The 26,130-nt window shown below is 41.8% G+C and overlaps 1 protein-coding gene across 1 annotated transcript; it reads left to right on the top strand.

Moving 5' to 3' along the window:
- Window positions 1-24,656: 24,656 nt before the first annotated feature.
- On the top strand, window positions 24,657-26,130 carry LOC138903793 (uncharacterized). The gene is made up of 3 exons (XM_070192359.1): window positions 24,657-24,917; window positions 25,205-25,809; window positions 25,920-26,130. The coding sequence occupies exons 1-3, from the start codon at window positions 24,657-24,659 to the stop codon at window positions 26,128-26,130; spliced, it is 1,077 nt and encodes a 358-aa protein (XP_070048460.1).

The following is a 26,130-nucleotide window of genomic DNA, read 5'->3' as shown; positions in this document are numbered from 1 at the left end:
TGATACTGACTCAACTCTCTCAATATAGTAAGTAAAATAGATGTCCGGCCCTATAAGGCTCGGTATATATACAACTGCTCTACCATAATAGGCTCGCTCATAGGCGCTCGGCCATACTAGGCTCTGTATCTCGGCCAACTGGGCTCGCTCATAAGCGCTCGGCCACAGTAGGCTCGGAATATAACTTACCATCTGATCAGAGGTTGCCCATTAGGGGCCTGCCCATCGATTATAGCTCGATGGTAATGAAAATGTTGTAATACTATATATATAGGCTCTCTGCTCTTTTGACTGGAAGAAGACAATACTCAATTAAATATGAAGTCCAGATAAGGAGAATATTGTAATTTATGAGATTAGGATAATGTTTATAAATTCGGGAGTATGTACTTCTCTTTATGCCTCATTATCAAACACATGTAATTACGAGATCGTGCCAACATAAAGGAAGGGCTTAACCTTAACATACATGAAGTAGGAAAAAATCCGTATGATATTCTTGGTAAATGTTGCAATGTACTCCCTTAAAATCACAAAATCTCACATTGCTTAAGACGCTATGAAATCAAGTGCTCCATCGTGGGTTATTTTGGTGTTGTAATAGGAAAATGTTATGAATTCTCTTCATATATTCTAACGTCTGTTTTGTAATGTTTGTAATAGGAAGAACATTATAAGATTACTTACTTGAACATTTAAAGGCCAAATGAAGCCAAAATGCCAAGCTTCTAAGTATGTCTTTACACGTAGAATAATGTAGTGTCTTGTGTATAACATTTTAGTTAGCCACCTTTCAACTAGATTTATGAGTCACTTAATTTGAAGGGGGGGGGGGCTGCCACGTAGTGGAATTAACCTTATCCAATAATTTTCTAATTAATTAGGTAATATCCCACTACCCAATAATTAACCAATTATCCACATAATTAAGAATTATCTCAACTTACTTAAAATTCTACTCACTTTTAACATACCTTGTACACCTTACTATCATGGTCATGTAGTACCTTGTATGGAACTAGTCCATAAATACCGGGTATTATGGCTCGTACCCTATTTTATCCCAAATCAACAACTTTGAACAAAACTCATTTTCTTTGATTCGTTTACCCTTTATATTTCACAGTACTTACTTATTGCTTGCTATAAATAGCATAAATGCTTATAACCTCAAGAAAATCACACCCCCGAGTCTACGTCAATTAATTGAAGATGAAATTTTAACGTACAAAAACGCGAGATGTAACATCCTTCCCCCCTTAGAAATATTCGTCCTCGAATGTTTACTCTTAGAGACTTTGGGAAAAGTTTGCTAGAGTCTCCTCCGTGCACTAGACTAAAACTAACCTGTACGTAGCCAGAAAACATACCATACATGCCACACATGGCCAATGTCTATAATTAGCAACACTTGGCTTCACACAACTGTCCATTATAAATTCTGAAAGTCAAAAATAAGAGCTTACCTGATGACCTACTGGCCTGAATAGAGCTGTTCTGAGGTATCCCACCTCGAGCCATATCTTCAGTTTGAAATAAGTGGGGGTATTTAAACTTCATTTCTTCCTCCGCTTCCCACGTCATCTCTTCCACATTCTTTCTTCTCCATAAAACCTTCACGGAGGCTACCTCCTTATTCCGTAGCTTGCGGATTTATCGGTCTAGGATGGCAACCTGAATTTCCTCGCATGACAAGTCCTCCGTAATCTGTACATCATCTGTGGGCACCACACGGGTAGGATTGCCAATGCACTTTTGTAACATAGATACGTGAAAAACCGGATGGACATACTCTAATTCCGAGGGCAATTCTAACTCATAAGCTACTTGGCCCACTCCCCGAGTGATCCTATAAGGCCCAATATACCGTGAGATAAGAATAGCAAGTCATTAACCCCGAACTCTAAGTCTCGTCGCCGCACGTCAGAATATGACTTCTGACGACCCTGGGCTGTAAACAGTCGCTCCCAGAGAAGTTTTACTTTCTCTATGGCTTGCTGAACCAGGTCTGGCCCATGTAACCCAGATTCTCCAACATCAAACCACCCTATAGGAGATCTGCACTTACGCCCATATAAAGCCTCGTACAGAGCCATATGGATATTGGAGTGGTAACTGTTATTATATGCAAACTCGATAAGAGGTAAATGTTCATCCCAACTTCTTTTAAAATCCAACACACATGCTCGTAACATATCCTCGAGCGTCTGAATTGTGCGCTCGACTTGTCCATCAGTCTGTGGATGAAAAGCGGTGTTGAGATTAACCTGAGTCCCTAGACCTCTCTGAAATGACCTCCAAAAATGTGCTGTAAACTGGGCCCCACAATCAAATATAATAGATAATGGTACTCCGTGTAGCCGCACTATCTCCGTAATATATAACCTTGCATAGTCTTATGCTGTATATATAGATCTGACCGGTAGGAAATGGGCTAATTTCGTGAGCCTATCGACTATCACCCATATCGAATCGAACTTACAATGAGAACGAGGTAAACCCGTGATAAAGTCCATGTTTATCGCCTCCCATTTCCACGTCGGGATCTCTATAGTCTGCATTAGCCCTCCGGGCTTCTGGTGCTCTACTTTAACCTACTGGCAACTAGGACACTGAGCGACAAACTCAGCAATGTTCTTCTTATCGTTCCACTAGTACACATCCTTAATCTCATGATACATCTTCGTGGACCCAGGATGAATGGAGTACCACGAATAATGTGCATCTGACATAATCCTGTCTCGTAGCTCTACTACATCTAGAACACACAAACGACCCCTGTATCTGAGAACCCATCTCCCTTGAGCTCTAACAATGACTTCTTCTACTGCGAAACTCGCTCTTTCAACTGGACCAACTCTGGGTCCTCGTACTGCCTCTCCTTTACTTCATCTATGAGAGATGATTTTGCCGTATTTTGGAGTACAACTCTACCATCGCCAGAGTCTTCTAACCGAACCACCAAACAAGCCAATTGATGAATCTATCTAGTTAATTGTATTTTCTCAGCCTCTACATGTGCTAAACTACCAATAGATCGGCGACTTAAGGCATCTGCTACAACATTAGCTTTCCCTGGATGGTAGGGAATGTAAACATCATAATCTTTCAATAACTCAAGCCATCGCCTCTGTTACAAATTCAACTCTTTCTTCTTGAAGATATATTACAGGCTTTTATGATCTGTGAATACATCAACATGAACACCAAATACATAATGCCGCCATATCTTAAGTGCATGGACAACTGCAGCTAACTCGAGGTCGTGGGTCGGATAATTCCGCTCATGCTTCCTTAACTCCCTTAAAGCATACGCAATTACTTTCCCATGTTGTATCAAGACACATCCTAACCCGACACCTGAGGCATCACAATACATGGCATAACTATATGGACCCTCTGGAAGTGCTAGAACTGTCGCTAAGGTCAACCTGTTCTTAAGCTCCTGGAAACTCTGCTCGCAAGCCTCCGTCCACTGAAGCTTAGTTACTTTTTGCGTGAACTTCGTTAATGGTGCCGAAAGGGAAGAAAAACCCTTTACGAACCTCCGGTAGTATCCTGCTAAGCGTAGAAAGCTATGAACCTCTGTCGGAGTGGTAGGTCTAGGACATGATTTCATAGCCTCAATCTTCTGAGTGTCTACCTTTATACCTCCATCGGATGCAATGTGTCTCAAGAATGCTACAGATTTCAACCAGAACTCACATTTAGAAAACATAGCATACAATTTACTATCACGGAGGGTTTGGAGTATCGCTCACAGGTGGTCCGCATGCTCATCCTATGAACGTGAATAAACCAAAATATCATCAATAAATACTATCATGAACAAATCTAAAAATGGTTGGAATAAGCTATTCATCAAGTCCATAAATACGGCAGGTGCATTCGTCAACCTGAAGGACATGACAAGGAACTTGAAGTGGCCATATCGGGTCCTGAAAGCTGTCTTAGGAATATCTTTCTCCCGAACTCTGACCTGGTGGTACCCTGACCTCAAATCTATCTTTGAAAAGAATCTAGCTCCATGCAACTGATCAAACAAGTCATATATCCTTAGAAGTGGATACTTATTCTTAATAGTTACCTTATTTAGTTGCTTATAATCGATACACACCCTCAACGAGCCGTCTTTCTTCCATACAAACAATACCGGTGCACCCCAAGGTAAGGTACTGGGCCTGATGAAACCTTTCTCCAGCAAATCTTTTAACTGCTCCTTCAACTCCTTCAACTCATTCAATTCGGTAGGTGCCATTCTATACGGAGGAATGGATATTGGTTGAGTTCCCGGAAGTAAATCGATGCCAAAATCAATCTCTCGCTCTGGAGGAATACCTGGAAGTTCATATAGAAATACATCTGCGTACTCTTTGACTACTGGAATAGATTGAAGTATAGGTATCTCAGCATATGCATCTCTAACTCGCACAATATGATAAATGTACCCTTTTGCAATCATTTTCCTTGCCTTCAGATAGGAAATAAACCTACCTCTGGGTGTCGCTGTATTACCTACCCATTCAAGGACTAGCTCACCCGGAAAATGAAACCTGATTGTCTTTGCTCGACAATCAACTGTGGCATAGCAAGCTGCCAACCAGCCCATGCCCATGATAGCATCAAAATTCAACATCTCTAGCTCAACTAGGTCGGCTGAGGTCTGATGACCACAAACTGTCACCGTACAATCTCGGTAAAACCGTCTAGCAATAATCGATTCTCCGACCGGTGTAGATACCGCTAAAGGATCACTTAGTATTTCAGGCACTATACCAAACTTTCCCGCGACAAATGGTGTAATACACGATAAAGTAGATCCTGGGTGTATCAAGGCATAAACATCATGAGAGCAAATGGTCAACATACCTGTCACAAAGTCTGGTGAAGACTCCTGGTCCTGTCGACCCGCTAAAGCATAGCTACGATTCTGGTTACCACCTGAACTAAAACCTCTACCTCTGCCTCGACCTCTATCAGCCGAAGACTGAAACTCGCGCCCTGAAGGATACACAGACTTAGATGATCCTGTTGCTGAATTTGCTGGTTGTGCCATACCCCCAGAATCTATATTTGGGAAATCTCACATCATATGCCCCGGACGTCCACATGTATAACAAGCATCAAATCCGGATCGGCATTGGCCCAAGTGTCTTCTACCAGAGATGTCACACCGCGGCAAAAATGTCTATGTCTGCCCTGAACCTCTCTGTCATTGCAAACCCGATGCCCAAGAGCTTTCACCTGGTCCTGTCTGAGTATAGCAGTCATATCTGTAACCCTGTGACTGAGGTGGCGGAGGTCTAGGTGGCCGTTTGAGGTGATGGGGCCTATAACTACCCTGAGACTGCTCCTGAGACCTGAAAAATCTCATCCTCTTATGCTGTCCTGAATCAGTCCTCTATGTACCTTGCTGCCGACGTCTACCCCTTTCTATATTCTGGGTGAATGCCTGTAATGCAGTGGTGGCACATGCCTCGATCAACTCTAGGGCCAATCCTACTATAAACTTGTGAATCCTGTCCCACATAGTAGCAACTGTGGATGGTGCATATCTGGCCAATGAGTCAAAACGGAGAATACATTCTCGAACACTCATATTGCCCTGTTTGAGGGCTAGACACTGATCGACTCGAGCCTATCGGATCTCCCGTGGTAAGTACTGGTCAAGGAAGGCATCCAAAAAATTCTCCCAAATAGCTAAAGGTGCATCACGTTCCTTGGACCTCTCCCAACCCTCGTACCAAAGGATGGCTATATCTCGGAGTCGAAAAGCTGCTAGCTCAACTGCCTCTTTCTCCGTGGCATGCATAACCCAAAAGCTCCTGTGGAGCTGGTCTATGAAATCTTACGGGTCCTCCCTCTGATCTGTCCCCGTGAACTCTGGGGGACTCAAAGCAATAAACTCTCAGACCCTTGAACTTCCATACCCCTCAGAAGATCCTGCACTAGCGGATGCCCTAGCATGTTGCTGGGTAGTTACCAACTGTGTTAATAAATGCACTATACTTCTCAAGTCCTGATCCGATGGAAACAGAGGGGGAACTGGATGTGCGGGCTCCCTAAGAATCTCCTCAGGTGGTGGAGGAGCCGGTAATGGTTGGGTAGGGTTCTCTTCCTGGGCCTCCGATTGGGCCCCATCTACTGGGGGTACCCTGCTGGTCCCCTCACCTACTGTTGTATCTCTCCTCTGACTAGCCGTAGCCTTCCTCATCACCGTCATCTGTGCATGCAAATGCCAACACGTAAGTTTAACTCAAATTTCCTATAACTCAGTTCTATAACATGATTTAGATTTGAAAAAAAGGGTAACCAACTCCTAAATGCCCTGTAGTCCCCTGCTTATATAATATGGTGCACAACACATCTATAAACAAGACCCTACTAGACACGGCTTGTAGACTCCCTAGGACAGAACTGCTATGATACCCCTTTTGTCACGCCCCGGACCTGGGGAGCTAGTCCGGCACCCGGTGCCTCACCTATCCTTGCGTACCAGCTTGCGACTAAGGGAATCTGAACATATAATATCATACTTTGGCCATGGGCCACATTGAAAGACAATTTGCAAAGCAAAATATAAAACTGAATGGATACCAAAGCTGACTAAACATCAATATAAAGCTGGGCCGGCAAGGCCATCATGACTACTACAACTGACAAACCAACAAAATATACATACAAGGCCTACAAGCCCAACATACCGCACTAACTGACAGGTTATGTCTACAAGCCTCTACTGAAGGATGTACCATGATCGGAACAGGGCCCCGACCTACACATAACCTATATATATATATACACACACACAAGATGTACACAAATCTCCTAGACCCAGCAACTCCGAAGGATATGAGCTTACTAATAAAGCTGAACTTGAGCAACACCTACTGAGAAGGTCTACTCGCATGTCTGTCTGAACCTGCACGCATGAAATGCAGCGTCCCCATAGAAAGGGACGTCGGTACAAAATAATGTACCGAGTATGTAAGGCAACAGAATAACTGAAAGCTGAAACTGAACTGATAATATAATAACTGAAAGTAACTGGGAGTCAAAGATAATCTGAAGATATGCTTACCTGCTGATACTAACTCAATTCTCTCAATATAATAAGTAAAATAGATGTCCGTCCCTATAAGGCTCGGTATATATACAACTGCTCTTCCATAGTAGGCTCGCTCATAGGCGCTCGACCATACTAGGCTCTGTATCTCGGCCAACTGGGCTCGCTCATAGGCGCTCAGCCACAGTAGGCTCGGCATATAACTTACCATCTGATCAGAGGTTGCCCAATAAGGGACTGCCCATCGATTATAGCTCGATGGTAATAAAAATGCCGTAATACTGTATATATAGGCTCTCTGCTCTTTTGATTGGAAGAAGACAATACTCAATTAAATATGAAGTCCAGATAAGGAGAATATTATAATTTATGAGACTAGGATAATGTATATAAATTCGGGAGTATGTACTTCTCTTTATGCCTCGTTATCAAACACATGTAATTACGAGATCATGCCAACATGAAGGAAGGGCTTAGCCTTAACATACCTGGAGTAGGAAAAAATCCGTATGATATTCTTTGGAAAGGTTGCACTATACTCCCTTAGAATCGCAAAATCTCACGTTGCTTAAGATGCTATGAAATCAAGTGCTCCATCGTGGGTTATTTTGGTGTTGTAGTAGGAAAATGTTATAAATTCTCTTCATATATTCTAACGTCTGTTTTGTAATGTTTGTAATAGGAAGAACATTATAAGATTACTTACTTGAACATCTAAAGGCCAAATGAAGCCAAAATGCCAAGCTTCTAAGTATGTCTTTACACGTTGAAGAATGTAGTGTCTTGTTTTTAACATTTTAGTTTTCCACCTTTCAACTAGATTTATGAGTCACTTAATTTGAAGGAGGGGGGGGGGGGCTGCCACGTAGTGGAATTAACCTTACCCAATAATTTCCTAATTAATTAGGTAATATCCCACTACCCAATAATTAACCAATTATCCACATAATTAAGAATTATCTCAACTTACTTAAAATACTACTCACATTTAACATACCTTGTAAACCTTACTATCATGGTCATGTAGTACCTTGTATGGCACTAGTTCATAAATACCGGATATTATGGCTCGTACCGTATTTTATCCCAAATCAACAACCTTCAATGAAACTCATTTTTTTTTGATTCGTTTACCCTTTATCTTTTACGACACTTACTTATTGCTTGTTATAAATAGCATAAATACTTATAACCTCAAGAAAAAAATACCCCCGAGTCTACGTCAATTAACTGAAGATGAAATATTAACGTACGAAAATGCGAGATGTAACAGGGACGATGTTGCACCTTCGCCACCAAGGAAGTAAACGTTTGGTGGTGAAGATGGACGATAAGGCGAATCGTCAGTTCTGGCTCAACTATTTCTTCATCAAGACCGAGGACGTGGTGTCCAATGCAAGCGGGTTCCCCGAGGCTTGGAATTATGCCTATAAGTATCTTTTTGATAATCATTCATTTTGCATGTTTTAGTCATAGTCTAACATTCCGTCCCTTCTTTGTGCAGGTGAGACTTCTCCCCCTCTCTTGGTCGGGGACATTCATGACTAGGTTAACCAGGTCTTGCCTCACACGGTGGGGATTCATGAATAGCCGGCCTTTATCAAGAAATTCAGGCATGCGCCTTCAACGACCGGTGAGTTCGTCTATATGTATTTGTCTATGCATACATAATTATTATCTTGTCTATACTGTTTCGACCTCGTGGTTGTCTTCTTGTTGCGATTTTATATGGGAAGTGACAGTGTTCTAATTTTTCTTTTTCAGCCCGAGGACCTTCGAGAAGGCAGAAGGCTCCTGCTCTGGCATTCCGTAAGAGGAAGGCCGCTTCTATTCCTTCTGCTGCGGTGAGGTCTGCTCGGTCATCGACTACTCCTACAGTAGGGCTTTCGAATTCCCCTTTGCGTCATCTAGTAGACAAGGACGATGAGAAGGGATCGTCGCCGAATGGAGATAACTTGCTTCTCCGAAAGAGGCGATCTGTAGATGTCGGCAAAATAGTTGCCCGTGTGGGAAGTTCGGTGATGGAAGATTTTGTCATTAGGGAAATGATGACCATAGACCTTGGAGATGACGTCGAGTTACCACCCACGATTCTGCCGTCATTGGGAGCCGAGGAGTGTACGTCTCTCCCTAAGGCCGTGATGGATTTTGAAGGTCCATCGGCGAAAGTCCTTGACGTCTCACGGGAGGATGCGCCATCCTCCTCGCTACCTGCTGAAGGTCCTTTTTCCTGGGTTGACACAAAAGGAAAAAATGTACCTAAAGAATGTTACGAGATGGGCTCCGATATGGACGTCGAGGAAGTAGGGATGATGGGGGAAGGACTTACCCGACTCGAGGTGAGATTGGAGGGGACCACACAGACTATTGCAATCCCCTTGGATCGGGATCTGCTCGTTGATACGGAGGATGTGGTCCCTTCCCTTGGTCCCCTCTGTTCCGATGTGGAAGGTAAGACCTTTGAGAAACTAAAGTACGCCACTCTGTCGAGGAGCATAGCCGGCCTCGCTCTTAGGGTAAGCCTTTGACCTTTCTTCATTTTTTATTTCGAGTCTAGTTTTGTTCTTACTCGTTCTGTCTTTCTTTCAGACCGTGACCTTGGAGATCGAGAGCGCCCGATGAGAGGAGAGGCGTAAGGCCATTTTCCAAAATATGGAGCGAAAATATCGCGAATACCGTGATAAATATCTCGAGATCTAAAGGCGGTTTGGTGGAAGCGGCACTTTCCAGGCTATCCGAGGTGAATTGATAAGGGAAGTTCAGAGTTCTCGAGGGGGCGTTGAGAGACAAAGAAGAGGAACTTGAGGTGATCAGGGGGGTCGAGGCCCAATGTGCTGACCTTCAAGACCAAGTGGTCTTATTGCGCGCTGATCTTGAGAAGTGTCAACTCAAAGTGGTCGCTCTGAGTGGTGAGGTCGCTGAGAAGGTAATGGGTTTAGAGAAGGCGGTGTCAGCCTAGTTATCGACTACGAGGAAAACAAGGGCTTTAGAGTTTGCGATCCACATTCTCCATTTTGAGCAGGACTGTGCTTTGGAGACGGCCAGGATCAGAGAGGAGTAGCCTTCATTTGGTTAAGGCCGTGGGCCGAGTAGTTGTTAATTCAAATGAGGTCAAATGTAACTTTTAATTAATTGAGGCCGTGGGTCGAATAGGTGTTAATTCAAATGGGGTCGAATGTAACCTTTAATTAATTGAGGTCATGGTCCGAATAGGTCTTAATCCGAACGGGGTCGAATGTAACCTTTAATTAATTGAGTCAGTGGGCCGAATAGTTGTTAATTCAAACGGGGTCGAATGTAACCTTTATTTAATTGAGGTCATGGGCTGAATAGGTGTTAATTCTAACGCGGTCGAATGTAACCTTTATTTGATTGAGGCTGTGGGCCGAATAGGTATTAATTCGAATAGGGTCGAATGTAACCTTTAATTAATTGATTGAGGTTGTGGGCCGAATAGGTGTTAATTTGAACGAGGCCGAATGTAACCTTTAATTAATTGAGGCCGTGGGCCGAATAGGTGTTAATTCGAACGAGGTCGAATGTAACCTTTATTTGATTGAGGCTATGGGCCGAATAATTGTTAATTCAAACGGGGTCGAATGTAACCTTTAATTGATTGAGGCCGTGGGCCGAATAGGTGTTAATTCGAACGAGGTCAAATGTAACCTTTACTTGGGGAGAGCAGAAATAAACTTCATGTACTTGTGCTTTATTCATATTCCTGGAGAGATTTATACATTTTTCGGGCGCTGGCTGGTAGTTCAGTCTTAGTCCTAGTCTATCTAGTCCCTTCATTGGTTGAACTAGAAAAATAGTGAGAGATCGAGAAATGAAGTAGCCTTCCTGTGCCCTCGTCTGTGCGCACTTCAATCCTGAAGTATCCCCGTCCTCGCCTCGTTAAAAACCTCCTCGAGAAAACCCAATTGGGACAAAACTCGAGTGAGGGAAAAAGAGTGCGACTTTGGGGACCTCGTCCTTTAAAAGTTGAAGTACTTGAGGTGTGTAATGTTCCAGTTGTTTGGCAGTCGCTTTCCTTACATTGTTTCTAGCGTGAATGACCCTTTGCTTGCCGCTGTAGTGATTTTGTAGGGGCCGTCCCAGTTTGTTCCTAGTTTGCCTTCCCGTGGATCTTTGTTTGCTTGTGTTTTAGCTTTAAGCACGTAGTCCCCGACTTTAACCTGATCTTTGCTCTTTTGTTATAGTAGCATCCTGCTTGCTGCTTTTGGGCGACCATTCTCACATAGGCCATATCTCTTCGTTCCTCGACTTCGTCGAGTTCCTGTCTTCTACTATTATCGTTCTGGGGTCCGCTTGCACGGAAGTATCTTAGACTGGGCTCCCCGACTGGCATTACTATGTTAGTCCCATAGACTAACGAATATGGCATTTCCCCTGTGCTCGTTTTTGGCGTTGTTCGGTAGGCCCCTAGTACTTTTGGTAATATCTCCGTCCACAGTCCCTTGGCGTCGTCGAGTTTCTACTTTATGATGTTCAGTATTGACTTGTTGGAGGATTTCTCTTGCTCGTTACCCGTAGGGTGGTAAGGCATTGACAATATTCTTTTGATGTTCCATTTTTTGAAAAGGGCGGCGACATTCTTTCCTGCAAATTGAGGTCCGTTGTCGCAGCTTATTTCTTTTGGGAGATGAAATGGCATATGATGTTCTTCCATATGAAGGCGATTACTTCATGTTCGCATATTTCGGTGAATGCTCCTGCTTCCACCCGTTTAGAGAAATAATCAGTTAAAATCAAGTAAAATTGTACGTTACCTCGTCCGACTGGGAGGGGGCTCACGATATCCATTCCCCATTTGATGAATCACCAAGGGGAAGCTATTGAGTGTAGGTGTTCACCTTCTTGGTAGATCATTGGGCCGTACTTCTAGCATTACTCACATTTTTTCACGAAATTTGCAACCTCCTTTTTCATGGTGGGTCAATAGTATCCTGCTCGTATGAGGCACTTAACCAAAGCTCGACTACCGTATTGAGCTCCACGGTGGCCTTCGTGCACTTCTTCAAGGATGCGCCGCGTCTGATTTGGGTCCAAGCATTTCGCTAGGGGGCCGCCATATGTCCTTTTATACAGGTCGTTGTGAACGATGTTGTACCTGGTCGCTTGCATTCGCAACTTTTTGGCCTCTTATTTATCACTAGGGAGTGTGATATCCTGCAAATATGTAATAATACGGTTGCGTCAGTCCCAAGTGAGGTTTATAGTTCTTACCTCGATTTGGTCTATCGACGAGTTGAGGAGGTGGACCACATTTTGGTCTCCGGTTGTGATATTTTTGGTGGCTGCTGCTAATTTGGCGAGGCCGTCCGTCTCGATATTCTGTGCTCGAGGAATCTGGTTGAGTTGACATTCGTCGAACTCAGGTAGTAGTTTGCAGATTTCAGTCTGGTATTTTTGTAACCTTTGCTCCTTGATTTGAAAAATCCCTGTGACTTGGTTGACCACGAGCTGAGAATCGCAGCGTAGCCTTAGCCGATTCTCCCCGTATTTGAGTGATAGTCATAGTCCTGCAATTACGGCCTCATACTCAGCCTCGTTATTAGTCATGTCCGGGCATCATATGGATTGGCGAATCGCTTTGCCTGTTGGGTCTTCGAGTATGAGTCCCAACCTGGACCCCGACGCGTTAGATGAACCGTTAGTGTATAATACCCAGAGGTCGTGTATTTGGGAAGAAGCGTGGACGTCGTCCTTTTCGACTTCGGGCAGTATGTGCGCACTGAAGTTGGCGATGAAGTCAGCGAGGACCTGAAACTTTATCGCCGTTCGTGATCGATATGTAATATCATGTTTGCTTAGTTCAATGGCCCATTTGGCCAATCTTCCCGAAAGTTCGGATTTGTGTAAAATGCTTCTTAAGGGGAAAGTCGTGACGACCGAGATGGGGTGGCATTGGAAATATGGTCTAAGCTTCCGTGAAGCTATGACTAAGGCTAGAGCCAGCTTTTCAAGATGGGGGTACCTCGTATCGGCGTCGACTAGTGTCTTGCTAATGTAATAGATGGGAGATTATGTACCTTTATTTTCTTAGACTAAGACTGCGCTTACAGCTACTTCGAACACGACGTGGTAGATGAGGAGAGGCTGTCCTGATTCCGATTTTGATAGCAACGACGATGAGGATAGGTATACCTTTAACTCCTTCAGTGCTTGGATGTATTCAGGGGTCCATTAGAGCCCATTCTCCTTTTTGAGTATGCCGAAGAACCTGTGGCACCTATCGGAAGATCGCGAGATAAACCTTCACAGAGCGGCGATACAGCCGGTTAGCTTCTGGACTTGCTTTTTAGTGGTCAAGTGCTCTGGTATACCCTCGATGGCCTTGATTTTGTCAGGGTTGACCTCGATACCCCGCTGCGACACTAGGAAACCCACGAATTTCCCTGAGGCCACGTCGAATGCACATTTCTCGGGGTTCAATTTAATGCTGTATTGCCTGAGTATGGCAAATGCTTCTCTTAAGTGGTCGATGTGATCTTCATTCCTTTTGGACTTGACCAGCATGTCGTCGATGTATACCTCCATTATTCTTTTGAGTTGTTCTTTGAACATCTTCGTCACCAACCTTTGGTAAGTTGCCCTCGCATTTTTCAATCCGAAAGGCATGACCGTGTAGCAGTACGTCCCCTGGTGGGTGATGAAGGTGGTCTTTTCCTGGTCCTCTTCTGCCATGAGGATCTGGTTGTAGCCCGAGTAGGCATCCAAGAAACTTAGCAACTCGTGCCCGGTTGTCGCGTCGATGAGCTGGTCGATGTGGGGTAATGGGAACGAGTCCTTGGGGCAGGCTTTATTCAGGTCGGTGAAGTCTACACACATCCGCCACTTACCGTTCTTCATTTTCACCACGACCAAGTTGATGACCCATTGGGGGTACTTTGACTCCCTGATGGAACCATTTTCCAATAGTTTTTCCACTTCTTAGCACACTGCGTCATTGATTGCGGGGTTGAACTTACGTTGAACCTGCCTTACCGGGGGGTAGAGTGGATCGACATTTAATTTATGTGTGGCGATCTTCTTTGGGATACCTGACATATCTGTATGGCTAAAAGCAAACAAGTCCGAGTTAGCAATTAAAAATTCACGAAACTTACCCGGTTTTCAAAGTTTGCAGCTAATATAGGCTTTCTTGCTGTGGTCATCGCCATCTAAATGAACGGGGTCGAGGTCCTCTATGGTCGATCCTGCGGTCTAGACAGAGTCGGGGTCTTCGATGACGTCTCTATCGTCATCGCCTACCGACCTAGACCCTGTTGATTGATATGCCTCTCTCTCTCTCTCTCTCTCTCTCTCTCTCTCTCTCTCTCTCTCTCTTTCATTTGTTGGGTGGTTGTGCAGTCCAGGGCGATGCGGTAGCACTCTTGGGATGTGCGTTGTTCCCCGCGTATGCTGAACACACCCCATGAAGTTAGGAACTTGATGACCTGGTACAAGTTGGAGAGTATAATTTTCATGGTGCGTATCCATGGTCGTCATATTATGGCGTTATATGTCGTGTCCTGATCCATGATGTGGAATGTGGTCTCCAAAGTGACGCCACCCGCCAGGACGGGGAGCGTGATCTCGCCAGATATTCGTTCAACTGCATTGTTAAAGCTTGTTAGTGTGATATAGCGTGGTATTATCTTGTCCTCGAGTTTCATTTGCATGAGTACTCTAGGATGGATAATACACACGCCGTTCCCATCATCTACCATAATTTATCTCACGTAGGTATCTAAAATTCGTAAAGTAATAACAAGAGCTTCATGGTGAGGGAATGCCAAACCATTGGTATCTGACTTATCGAAGATGATACTTTCTTCAAGTTCATCATACCGTTCGTGGGTGATCAACCGTTTGAGCTTGTGGGTCGTGGTGAAATTCACGCTGTTAATGGAAGCGTCATCCTCTCCGCCGATGATCATGTGGATGGTGAGGGCTGGCGAGGGCGGCTTTGGCAGCCCTTGATGTTGTTCGCGTCCCCTGGCAAAGTTGGTCCTTCCCCGATCGCTCAGCAATTCTTTGACGTGTCCCCACCGCAGCATGTTTACAACCTCCTATCTTAAGGCAATGCAATCTTCAGTTTTGTGTCCTCGCTCTTGATGGAACTCGCGGAAGGTGTCTGATTTTCTGGTATTCGGCTCTGACCTCATCTTTTATGGCAACTTAACCTTTGGTCTGAGCTTCTCCAAGGCGTAGACGATCTCTGTAGGTGATACGCAAAAATTGTGAGCGGATAGTAAAGGGGACATGCCTCATTAATTCCAGTGAGTCCCTGTTCTTGATCGGGGTGGGCCTTCTTCATGGCGAGGTGAGGATACAACGGTAGTTCTGATATATGGGAGATGTCGTTCCCGGTTTGGTCATGCAGTCGTTGGATCTCTTCTGATATCACTTCTCTGATATTTTTTGGATTCTGCTTGTACTAAGGTCAGCCGATGAGTCGGCCCATTGAGATCGTCTTCGTCTACTCGGACTTCGGCACAGTACACATTATGTATTTTATCCCAAGTTGTTGGGGGGTATTTCATAAGCCGACTTAATAATTTTCTTGTCGCCCTTGAACCATTTATGTTCAGCCCGTTTTGGAAAGTAGCTACCGCCATTCCTTCTGATACACTGGGCAAAGTCATTCTTACTTGGTTGAAACGGGTGAGGAAGTCCCTCAGTACTTCTCCCGGGGACTGTTTGATAGCAAATATGTCATTCATTCTTGCCTCGGCCTGGCCCCAACATAGGCCGTCACGAACTTGTCGGCCATTTACTCAAAGGTTTTGATGGAACGTGTTGGCAGTTGCGAGTACCAGGTTAATGCACCTCCCGTGAGGGTTTCACCGAATTTCTTTAGCATAATGGAGGATACTTGTTCTTTGGCGAGATCATTGCCTTTCACGGCGGTGACGTAATGGGTCACATGATCCTCGGGGTCGGTTGTGCCATCGTATATTTTCAGATAAGGCGGCATTTTAAAGGTCTTTGGTATGGCATGTGGGGCAGCGCTGTCACTGTACGACTGCTCGACGAACCGACCAACGTCTCTCTTCGGCTATAACTTAGGAGCACCCAGTATTTTATCGATCCTTTCTTGGTGCTCTCTCATTTGATCCCGAAGTGTCATTTTTCCACTTTATCCAAGGAATCCCTTTCTTGGCATTTATAATTGAGTTGTTCTCGTTTTCCATTTCCTCTATCCTTTTTAGAATGGCAGTGAGAGCGTCGTCGCCTGCATTGTTAACAACACTGTGAGTAATACCTGTCGTCGTGGGTGGAGGAGGTTGATCATGTTGCTCATCCGCTGATGGTGCGACATAGGTTCTCGCCTTTATTGTGGCCGCGTCCTGAACGGGCTTGTAGAGGACGCTGGTCAGTGTATCAGTTAGCCAAGCCTCAAGGAGCTTCTTTATCACTGGTGGTGTCTTATCTCCTACGGATGTGGAGGCGGTCTTGCCATGGGATTTTGTGATGCTGCAGTGGGGAGGGGGTGATCCACCTAGCCTAGGAGAGGCATTGGGCGTTACGTCCTCGTCCACTGCTCCAGAGCTCTCGTGAATGATGTCCATGAGGTTGATTGGGAGGTCACTCATTATTCTCGTTCTTTCTTCTCTATTACCTGCCATGTTAGATCTAAGCATACAAAGAGAAGAGGGTTCTTTTTTTTTTCTTTTTTACGTTAGTAACCAGTGTCGGTTATAGGTCTAGAAGAAACTAAAAGACTTAGCTTGAAAATTCCTACAACCGGCGCCAAATTATTTGACCAAAAAGTATTACTTCCGGTTAAACGATTAGATTTATGTAACAAGGGGCTAAATCTAGTTAAGGATAATAATTCTAGACATTAATCTTGAACACGTACAGTAGACGGGACAGATTCCGTAAATGATTGATGACAATGAGTGCAGAATATACTTAAATCATGAATATTAATGGAGATATATCTAACAATAAATGGTAATAAATGGCATTTAAATAAATAAGAGAAAGATTGATCCAATAATTAATGGGTTGAACTAATATTTTTCCTGACAATGATGAATGACAGATATGTCCAAGATTCGTATGAACGATCCTCGGATCTGGTGAAAAGGTGGGAATACTACGAACAAGAATCTTTATCAAAATGTAATCTTTGTATTTTTGCAAGAGAGAAAGTCTTCCTCTCCAAAGTGTTCTTCTCAAAATCAATATTACATGCCCTTATCATTGTCTTCTTCTTTCTATATATATAGGGCATTTTTTCTAGGAAACCCTAATAGTACAAATGCATGGAATATTTAGTACCTTCTCTTGACAAATTAGTCGTTGCAAGTCTTATCATCAATAGTCAATCCCGACCTCGACCCTTGCTGACATCTTAATTGCGATAACCGTCGACATCTTGACCACGGCTCACGTCGGCACCTCGGCCATTGGCTTTGCTGCGTCTTGGGCGAGCTCGACCGATAACTTTCTTTAATGCCATATTACGCTAAATATCCTGAAGACGGATCTTGGCCTATACACAACATTAACAAATTGGGAGTTATTGACAAGTATTTCAATAATTCGAAGTTGATGACAAGTGCATCTTAAAAATATAACTTTAAAATTTGAATTATTACTCCAACATAATAAATGTTCCTCAGATAAAAGGACATTTTCTACTGCAATCACCAGGCATCTAGCTAGTAACTAATGGCAGAATTAATATTGGTTCCAAACTTAAAAATTCCGACTCTATGTATATCTACTGCAATGTGTGTAAACTGATCCACCCCACTAGAATTCTGTGTTTTTATTTTCCTTTCTGATTATTTAGTATATATTTGTTGATCGTAATCATTTGACGTTCAAACAGATCAATGTTACTATTATAAGTTATTTTGTAAAATTACAACAATAACAACCCAGTAAAATCCCACTAAAGAGGTCTGGAGAGGGTAGTGTGTACGCTTAAGAAAACAAAAAGACAAAAGGACAAAATGAGACAATATTAGTATCACCACAACAATCATTGGAAAAATAAGAACACCATGAAATCCAAAAGAACGATGCAAAGCAAAAGCGATAGCCAGTAAATAGGTCCTGCACTGAAAAACGAAATAGTAAGACATAACATTGCCACTAGCTATCTTAGACAAAAACCCTATCTGGCTAATCCCACAATGGTACGAAGTAAGGCAAGACTCAACTACCTCCTAACCTACAACCGTAATACTTGACCTCCACATCTTCCTATCAAGTGTCATGTTCTCGGAAATCTGGAGCCTCGCCATATCCTGCATGATCACCTCTCCCCGATATTTCTTAGGCCGTCCTCTAGCTCTTCCCGTGCCCCCCACAACCAGCTGCTCACACCTCCGTACCAGAGCATTTTTGTAAAATTAGTTTAACTTTAATTAATAGTAGTAACCTATAACATTCGCCTAAAACTCATGAACATCGAGATTACGATGTCACATACTCACATGCATGTGAAGAGACAGAATAAATGGCATGATTTGTGAGAAATACGCCCGAAATTGTGTTAGCCGTGTGATATATATTGTTACCGAGTATCATGCATAGTAGTATGCTCAAAGTAGTATTTTGTGCTCTATCAACAAATTATTTATTACAGTAAATGTACTTGCTATAGATTGACTATTGGACCAAAAAGAACCATACACCTTTTATTTTTAATCCCTATATAGGAATTAGCAAGTCATAAACTTAGCTTCACGAATTAATCCGTGTGCCAATTTCTTTTTCAAATGTCTAATAGTCGAATATCACAGTAAAAGGACGTTCATCTATACCATTTATTCTAATGACTTTTAAAACTCAACTAGAACCTTTTTCCACTTTTTGTGGAAACAGGCTCACAAGTATTGCTTGATCTTCTCACATTTGTTAAAGGATTGCAGGTTTCTATTAAGGACAATGGACTGCCTACCCCTGAATCACACGTATATTTGAATAAGGTAGCTGATTCCTTGACGCAAACTGGAAATTAAGATGAAAAAGATGATGGGAATTAATTCAGACACCTATTCTGGAATTTTCCCCAGTACAATAAAGACTTGTTAGGGATTGAATCATTTAGATTAATCTTAGTTTGTAATAATCATCCTCAAACTACTTTGCTGCTTTCAATAAAATAAATTTTATTCAGGAAAAAAAAGGGACGCGTCGATCGAGCTATAGTTTTAAAATAAATGTAGCTGGACAAGAATCTAATGACCCACAGACCTATTTAGTTCGTGGTAAACAGATGAGCACTATAGGCGTATATCGACAAAAAGTGCAGAAAAAGGCCATTTTTGGCACATATATCAGCACTTTTTCTTTTCCACCGCAAATGGGAACACAACTTTTAAAACTAGAAATGAAAACGAAAAGGCCCAAGATATACAGATGGGAGGTTAGAAAAATATTAAAAGAAGGAAAAAACTAATACTCTTTTGCAGATAATTGATATAATATTGAACAATTTGAAGAGAATCCATAAATATAATTTGTAAGTAGCAGTCAAAGGATTATGTGGCAGCTCGTGCGTCTCATTTATATTCATAACTAATCCAAAGCCACAGCAATATTTTTTTGAAAATCTATTGACAAATGACAACTACGATTTCATTACACATAATGAAAAGAAAGGTTATTTTGTTGAACTAAGAAGTTCCCCTTAATTTCTGGGAGAGGGACTGATATATGTGAATAAAGATAAGGGGAATGGGGAAGAACTGTCGATAAGTAAGATTTGAACATTCACCTAATTAGTGAATCAAAAATCAGATTGCAACCGATATGCTGAAATCCGATCTCCTTAATACTAGTTTGAAATTTTTATGAGAGAACTTCACGTTGTTAGTTATAAAATTTGCTTAAACAAAATACTATCTTCAATTCATTTTAAATGTTGAGAATACTAAGACGCATCAACTATTTTCTTTTTCAAATCAAAATTTACTCTAATAATGATCTAAAAAGGTTGACGAGAGATAAGGGGGGATTTTTAAGGAATATAAAGGTAACTGTCAAATAACCTTTATAAAATAATGCTATAAATAACTTTATTAATGAGTGTGCAAAAATATTTAAACGGCAAGGAATGGGATGGATGTTTAACCCGAAAAATAGTTTTCAAGGTCAAAGTAACTAATTTTATATGCCACAAGCGACCGATTCAATCCGAAAGATATAAATTTTCGTTAATATAACGTGACAGACAAGTGAAAAATAAATTCAATGACATATAATATAATAAAAATAAAGTAGAGAAGAAATAAATCTTATTGGATGATCCTTGATAGGATGATGAGCCGAACAAAGCTTGAAGAGCCGAATTATGGCTAACTTGGGAGCAAGATGCTTTGAATTACAATGTATAGAATTATAGAGAAGAGGTTAGTTTATTACAATGATGATAAAGTGTGTCTATTATAGAACTAGATCTAGTTAACAATTCTCCTTGAATTATGAAACCATTATGAGCATTTACTCAATTCATCTATTATTTTTGGAAGACTTGTAACAACGATGTAAATGCTGAAATTCCGTAACTAGTGAGTTAATTTCGTAAATGATGAGTCAATCTCGTACCTGTTAAGTCAATCTCATGTTGAGTTAATTTGGTAATTGATTGTCTTGTACCGCCCATTACAAATATTTATTGCATTTATTATACGTTACATAATTGATTTGCAACTGATGGCGTAATGATGGTAAATCCCATGTAATCCGGGATTAATTAATTCTTTTCTCATTTGTAATTATGAGCTACTCTCCCGTACTTGATCCGGGGCTATTCCATGATGATCAGTTTCGAGACTAATAGGCACGGTACGAATATGTTCGATCCCGAGAGTGTTTCACATATCATCTTTACATGTCATTCTTCACTTTTCTCATAACTTTGCTGACACGTATCGCCATTTAATAGACCAATGTGGCAAAACTATTTTTTACTAACATAATGGAATATAAAGACAATTAAAATAGATTAGAGATTAAGAGGTACTATCATTCTTCTTCTTTTTTTAAATGTGCTAACTAATCTATCTCTACTATACTATATTAAAAGCATGAAATTCCTTAGCGAAATATCGTTCGATTTTTTAATCCTTTAAAAAATAATTTAATTATTTAAGTCTTGTCATTGTTCCTTGCTGTAACATATTTATCCTTATGAGATGTGTAATCGTAGGTGAACAAATCAAAAAATATATTTTTGGAGTAGTTGACTAGAGTTTATAGTCAGTGAGGGTCTGCTACAACTAGGTTGATTGTCGAGATAAATTACTAGAGTTTATAGTCCTTTTGGTTATTAAGTTATAACCTAAAACTGTTCTTGACATTTAGTAAAGTTTGGGCAAATTCTACATGGGTAGATCATGATTTTTACTCCCTTGAGAAAAGAAAATTTTTCGCTTAAAATTGTTGTATCTTTTAGTTTTGGCACAGTATTTCGCATTTGGTACCGAATCTGTAAGTCAAAGAACTAGGTAATTCAACACGTGAAAATTGGATCAGATACAATTCACCCTAATTTTGTTAGATGCACAATAAAATAACACCTAGTAGGTTCGAAAAGGGTTTTAAGCCCTAAAATATATGGCTATATAAAAAGTCTTATTCCATATTGAGCTATAATTTTCACATATTTTTTTAGGAAAAATTCGCCCACATAAATTTTCATGATTTCAAGTATTATCGGGTAATACAACAGAAGACCATAGAACTGATGATAATAGTGATCCAGTGACGATTCTGTTGATTAGCTGCGAAACTAAGTATGAAGATTATGTGAATGTAAAAGGCTAATTGTATGGTTATTATCACACTTTAAGAGATAAATATTAATTTTACATTTGATTAAAGTTTGTTACTATGTATTGTATATGTTACATGCAAGTGTTCATGGCTATTTACTTGCAAGTGTTTATGGCTATTTACTTCGCCCAGTTTTATACAAGTGCTCTTCATCTTTTCCGCTCAAATGTACCCCAAATATATAATCCGGTGCTTATATACGAATAGCACATGTTTGAGGATGTTTTCGAGAGCTAGCAAGTAATAATAGTAGTAATAAGCACTCTCATAAATTGAGTAAAATATAGGTAAAGATTTTTCAAATGTTGTTAGACTATTAGACTTAAATTTTAAAAAAATAATATAACATAAAGGCACATACCTAGCTAGGTCCCATATATAAAGTCGAACTAACTTTTACCTTTCAGTTAAAAATTACTCTTGTAACGTTTTTGTACAATGAAATAACTAACGGAAACATATTGGAGAAAAGAACCATATAGAGTGGATTCAAACCCCTTAACATGATTAATATTTATTATCACGAGGATTGCTTGCAATTTTTTGTGAATCTTTGTTATATAAAAAAGATATTGTTTATCCGTAAAATGGTACAGTTGGATTTATACGTGGTTTATAAACAAGCGAATCGATTTGACCCCTAAAATGATAAATAAATTAAATAAAATGCAAGACTTAGCGTTGAAATCGAGATGAGATAGCAGATAGCTTGGTTCCGGGAACAGAGCTTTCGAAGACAGTATTAATAACAGTAAGCAAGAAATAAAATGTTATTGAGCTCAGAATAATGTGTATAACATAAGTTTGTCAGAAAAATCATGTCCTACAATGGCTATTGAACTCACTATTTATAGTTTCACCTAGGGAACAAGGTTCTAGGATCAAGCCCCTCTTAAATGACAATTATGGGGGCCACTAAAGAATGTGTAACGGTAGGCTGTGAATGCCATATTTTCCGTAACATACTATTTACTTAATGCTATAGAATATTCTCCATTGAATGTTATCGGGCTTCATATATTTATTCGTCTTTATGAGTAATATCCCCTTCGGGCACAACCGAGATTGCTGGCCCCAAACTTGATTTCCGCCTGCCTCGCTTTCTATCTGTCTCCGGCTCCACGTGTGCTCTATTATGCTAGAATTTAATACGAACATATTTTACCCTATATAGATAGTCCTCCTACTTTCCGGTGGCACGTCCTTGTGTCACCAGGAAGTTGGTGAAAATGCCAATACCTTTCTTGGCGGGAAATTCATTGTATTCCTCTGAAAAGTTTCTGACGCTTGATTAGATGCATGTCTCTCCGTATTTAATGCCACGAACACATGTCATCCCATGATTCAGCAATACTTTCGCCAGTTCTCGAGGTAATCATGGCCACTATTTTAGCCGCTTATTCTTTTACTTATACGTTTCAACCTTCTTCTTTTACACTTCACAATTTATCAAACTCTCTCAAACTTTCTTTACTCAACTCACTCTTGCTTTCAACTTTCTTTAACCTTCTTTCCCAGAGAAAACCCTTACCTCCTACTAACTATAGCTTCCTCTTCCAAAAACTTCAGTTCTTCAAAGAATAAGGAAAGAACTAATGCTGATGCTCCTCCTAGGGTGAGCACCATTATCTACAGAAGGCTTACTACAGCTAAGGACTTCAAAGAGAAGATCCTTTCTGCTAACTCCCGCACATGGTCTATTGGTGTATATCCTTCTTCCATCCGTCCTAGTATCCCTGCTGTGAAGGAAGATTGTGGTTGCCATGATCTAGACATGATCTAGCGGAGCGGTTAACCTTCCTCAAGAAGGGTTTTACGTATGTTTACACGTACCTCTTTAATTTAGGCCCATTTTCATTGAGCGGGGGACTTGACTCCGTAATCTTGGAGTTTTGCGTCCGTTACCAGGTTTGCTTGGCACAGTGAGCCCTTCTATGTGGCAGATGATAGCCTGTCTTCAGTGGCTATGCCAGGAGACGGGGGAAGAGCTCTTCCTGGCTCGACTGATGAACCTTTATTCCCCCAAGATTTTCCGTGGGGGAATGATAAATTTCAGCTAACATAGTCACCATGCTTTGCTCACCAGCATGGATGACAATGACCATGGATTGATGGAGCGGTTCTTTGTAGTTCAACGTCCGTCCTTTCTCCTGCTTAAATGTTATCCCATGCTATCACTGATAATTCTTTTTTCATTATTTTAACAACTCGGTGGACACCACCTAGGGTTGAAGGCTTGGATTAGTGGGTCCAGATGATTCTGGGTGTTACCACGCCCGAGACCTACCGGTGGAAAGAACTGGCCCTTAAATACGTGTGGAAGGCCAAAAATCATGGCAAGTTAACCCTTGAACTAATCTTGTTTCTACCTTGCGTATAAGAACATTTACTAACTTCTATTTCTGTCGAATTCAGGTCTACCGCAGGGCTCTGTTACTATCCCTGAGGAGGATGTTTTGGCTGATCCCACGGAGGCGTCGAGGTTGCTGCAAGCGGCTTTTACCCGAACGGGTGCTATCGAATATGCCTCCGGTGCAGGTACTTCTTCTTGGAGTCCTCGACTATAGAACAAGAAAACAAAAAGGTGACATTCTTGTGGGCAAAAAGAAAAAGGTGAAGAGCGCCACGCCCGAGCTTGTTGCAGCCACTGTGCTGATCAATGATAATGTGGAAGCCAGTGATGAAGTGGCTTCCCTACAGAGGAGACGACGACCTTTATCAGCTCAATAGAGTGCTCAATCTATTGAGCTAATAACACCAACTGATGACGATACCCAAGTGCTCTGGGGGGTAGTTTGATATGGTGGAGGAAGCTAACTACCGTGCTCGAGCTCCAGTTGCTGCTCCCGGTACTGCGAGGTTGAGTACCGAGCCTCTTCTATCTTCGGTTTATGAGAAACCAACATCTGGCACTGCTTTTGCTGCAGTTGCTTCTCAACCCACAATGCCTTCAGCTTCATCTCCTTCTTTGCCACCAGTAACTACTACATCATCTTCACCGACTATGGACGTCCGAGAGGAGGAGATCCCCCATCCCCATTCCCCAGTTCATGGTAATTTGGTGCGTAACTATTCGGTCCGCTTCGCAGATCCTCAGAAGAGGAAGAGCGTCTCCCTCACGGTTTCTATCGAATGTCATCTACTGTCCTAGTTGGTGGAACTTGCCAATTATCCAAAGTCTCTGGCTTCAGAGAAGGATAGGAATAAAATATAGTCTCTCTCTCTCTCTCGAGAGTGTATGGTAAATAATGCCATGCACAACGCAACAACGGTACGATCTTTGTTCCCTTTGTTGTTCCTTCTATCTTTGCTATGACATGATTTTTTATTTGAACTTTTGCTTTGCAGGCTAATTTCCTTGCTTTCGAGGGCCTTCAAAGGTTGATCCTTAATAAAGAGAAACTCACCTCTGAGCGGGATCAACTGTTAGCTGAGCGGGATCTAATTGATGCTCGCCTCCTGGAGCTGGAAGCAAAAGATGTCAAGGCCGTTGAGTTGGAGGCTCGGTTGCAGCAGATCGATCAAGAAGTGGTGACCCTCAGCCAAGAGACCGCCCTGTTAAAGGTACAATTTCAAGAGGCTAAGGCAAAATGGTCTGAGGTCCAAAATGATGTTATTGCTGTTGTCGATCGTGAGGTTGCCTCTGCTAAAAGAATAAATAATTTGGAGGCAGCCTTGAACTCCAAAGTTGAAGAGGCTGCTGTTGCGGAGGAGAAGCATGCCCGGATGGAGGAGAAGTATAAGAAAGTCATGGAGCATAATAAATTTTGTAACTCTACTATTAATGACCTTGTTGTTAGCCTTCAAGCCGCTAGATCCGAGCGGAATAACCTTTCGATCGAGGTTGACCAGCTTAAGGAAGAGCTTCAGTACCAAACGACTTCCCTCATTGTTGAAAAAACATATTCTATGTACAATATGAGGAGAAAAACCTTGGAAGAGGCCAAAAGGATGTCATTGAATTTGATGTCGAGATCGCCAAAGCCCATGAGCCGGAGTCAACTGCCCGAAGGGGTCTTCCAATATAACCTGATGCAACTGACTCTTCTAGTTCTGGTTCTAGTTCTAAGTTCTCGCGAACTGAAGAGGAACCTGAAGGGGATAATGATGAAGGTCAAGACCTCGATTCGGCGGCGGATCCACCCACTTCTCCTGGGGGCGCAGATGTTTCTCTTCCCCCCGATTCCGGGGATGCAGCAGTTGAACTTTTTCTTTCATTTTTGTTTTTTACTTCATACTTTTGTACTTTTGCTGCTTGGCACGTTGTTATATAG

Source organism: Nicotiana tomentosiformis, unplaced genomic scaffold (assembly GCF_000390325.3).
Source record: "Nicotiana tomentosiformis unplaced genomic scaffold, ASM39032v3 Un00003, whole genome shotgun sequence".
NCBI classification, from domain to species: Eukaryota; Viridiplantae; Streptophyta; class Magnoliopsida; order Solanales; family Solanaceae; genus Nicotiana; species Nicotiana tomentosiformis.
The sequence above is the reverse complement of the archived record's forward strand: the minus strand, read 5'-3'. Positions and strand labels throughout refer to the sequence as shown.

Bases quoted from the DNA above. Each gene is read 5' to 3' on its own strand.
- LOC138903793 (XM_070192359.1), top strand. From the start codon at position 24,657: ATGGTGGAGGAAGCTAACTACCGTGCTCGAGCTCCAGTTGCTGCTCCC. The intron at 24,918-25,204 runs GTGCGTAACTAT...TTTGCTTTGCAG, and splicing joins CCCCAGTTCATGGTAATTTG to GCTAATTTCCTTGCTTTCGA. The intron at 25,810-25,919 runs GTCATTGAATTT...TTCTGGTTCTAG, and splicing joins TTGGAAGAGGCCAAAAGGAT to TTCTAAGTTCTCGCGAACTG.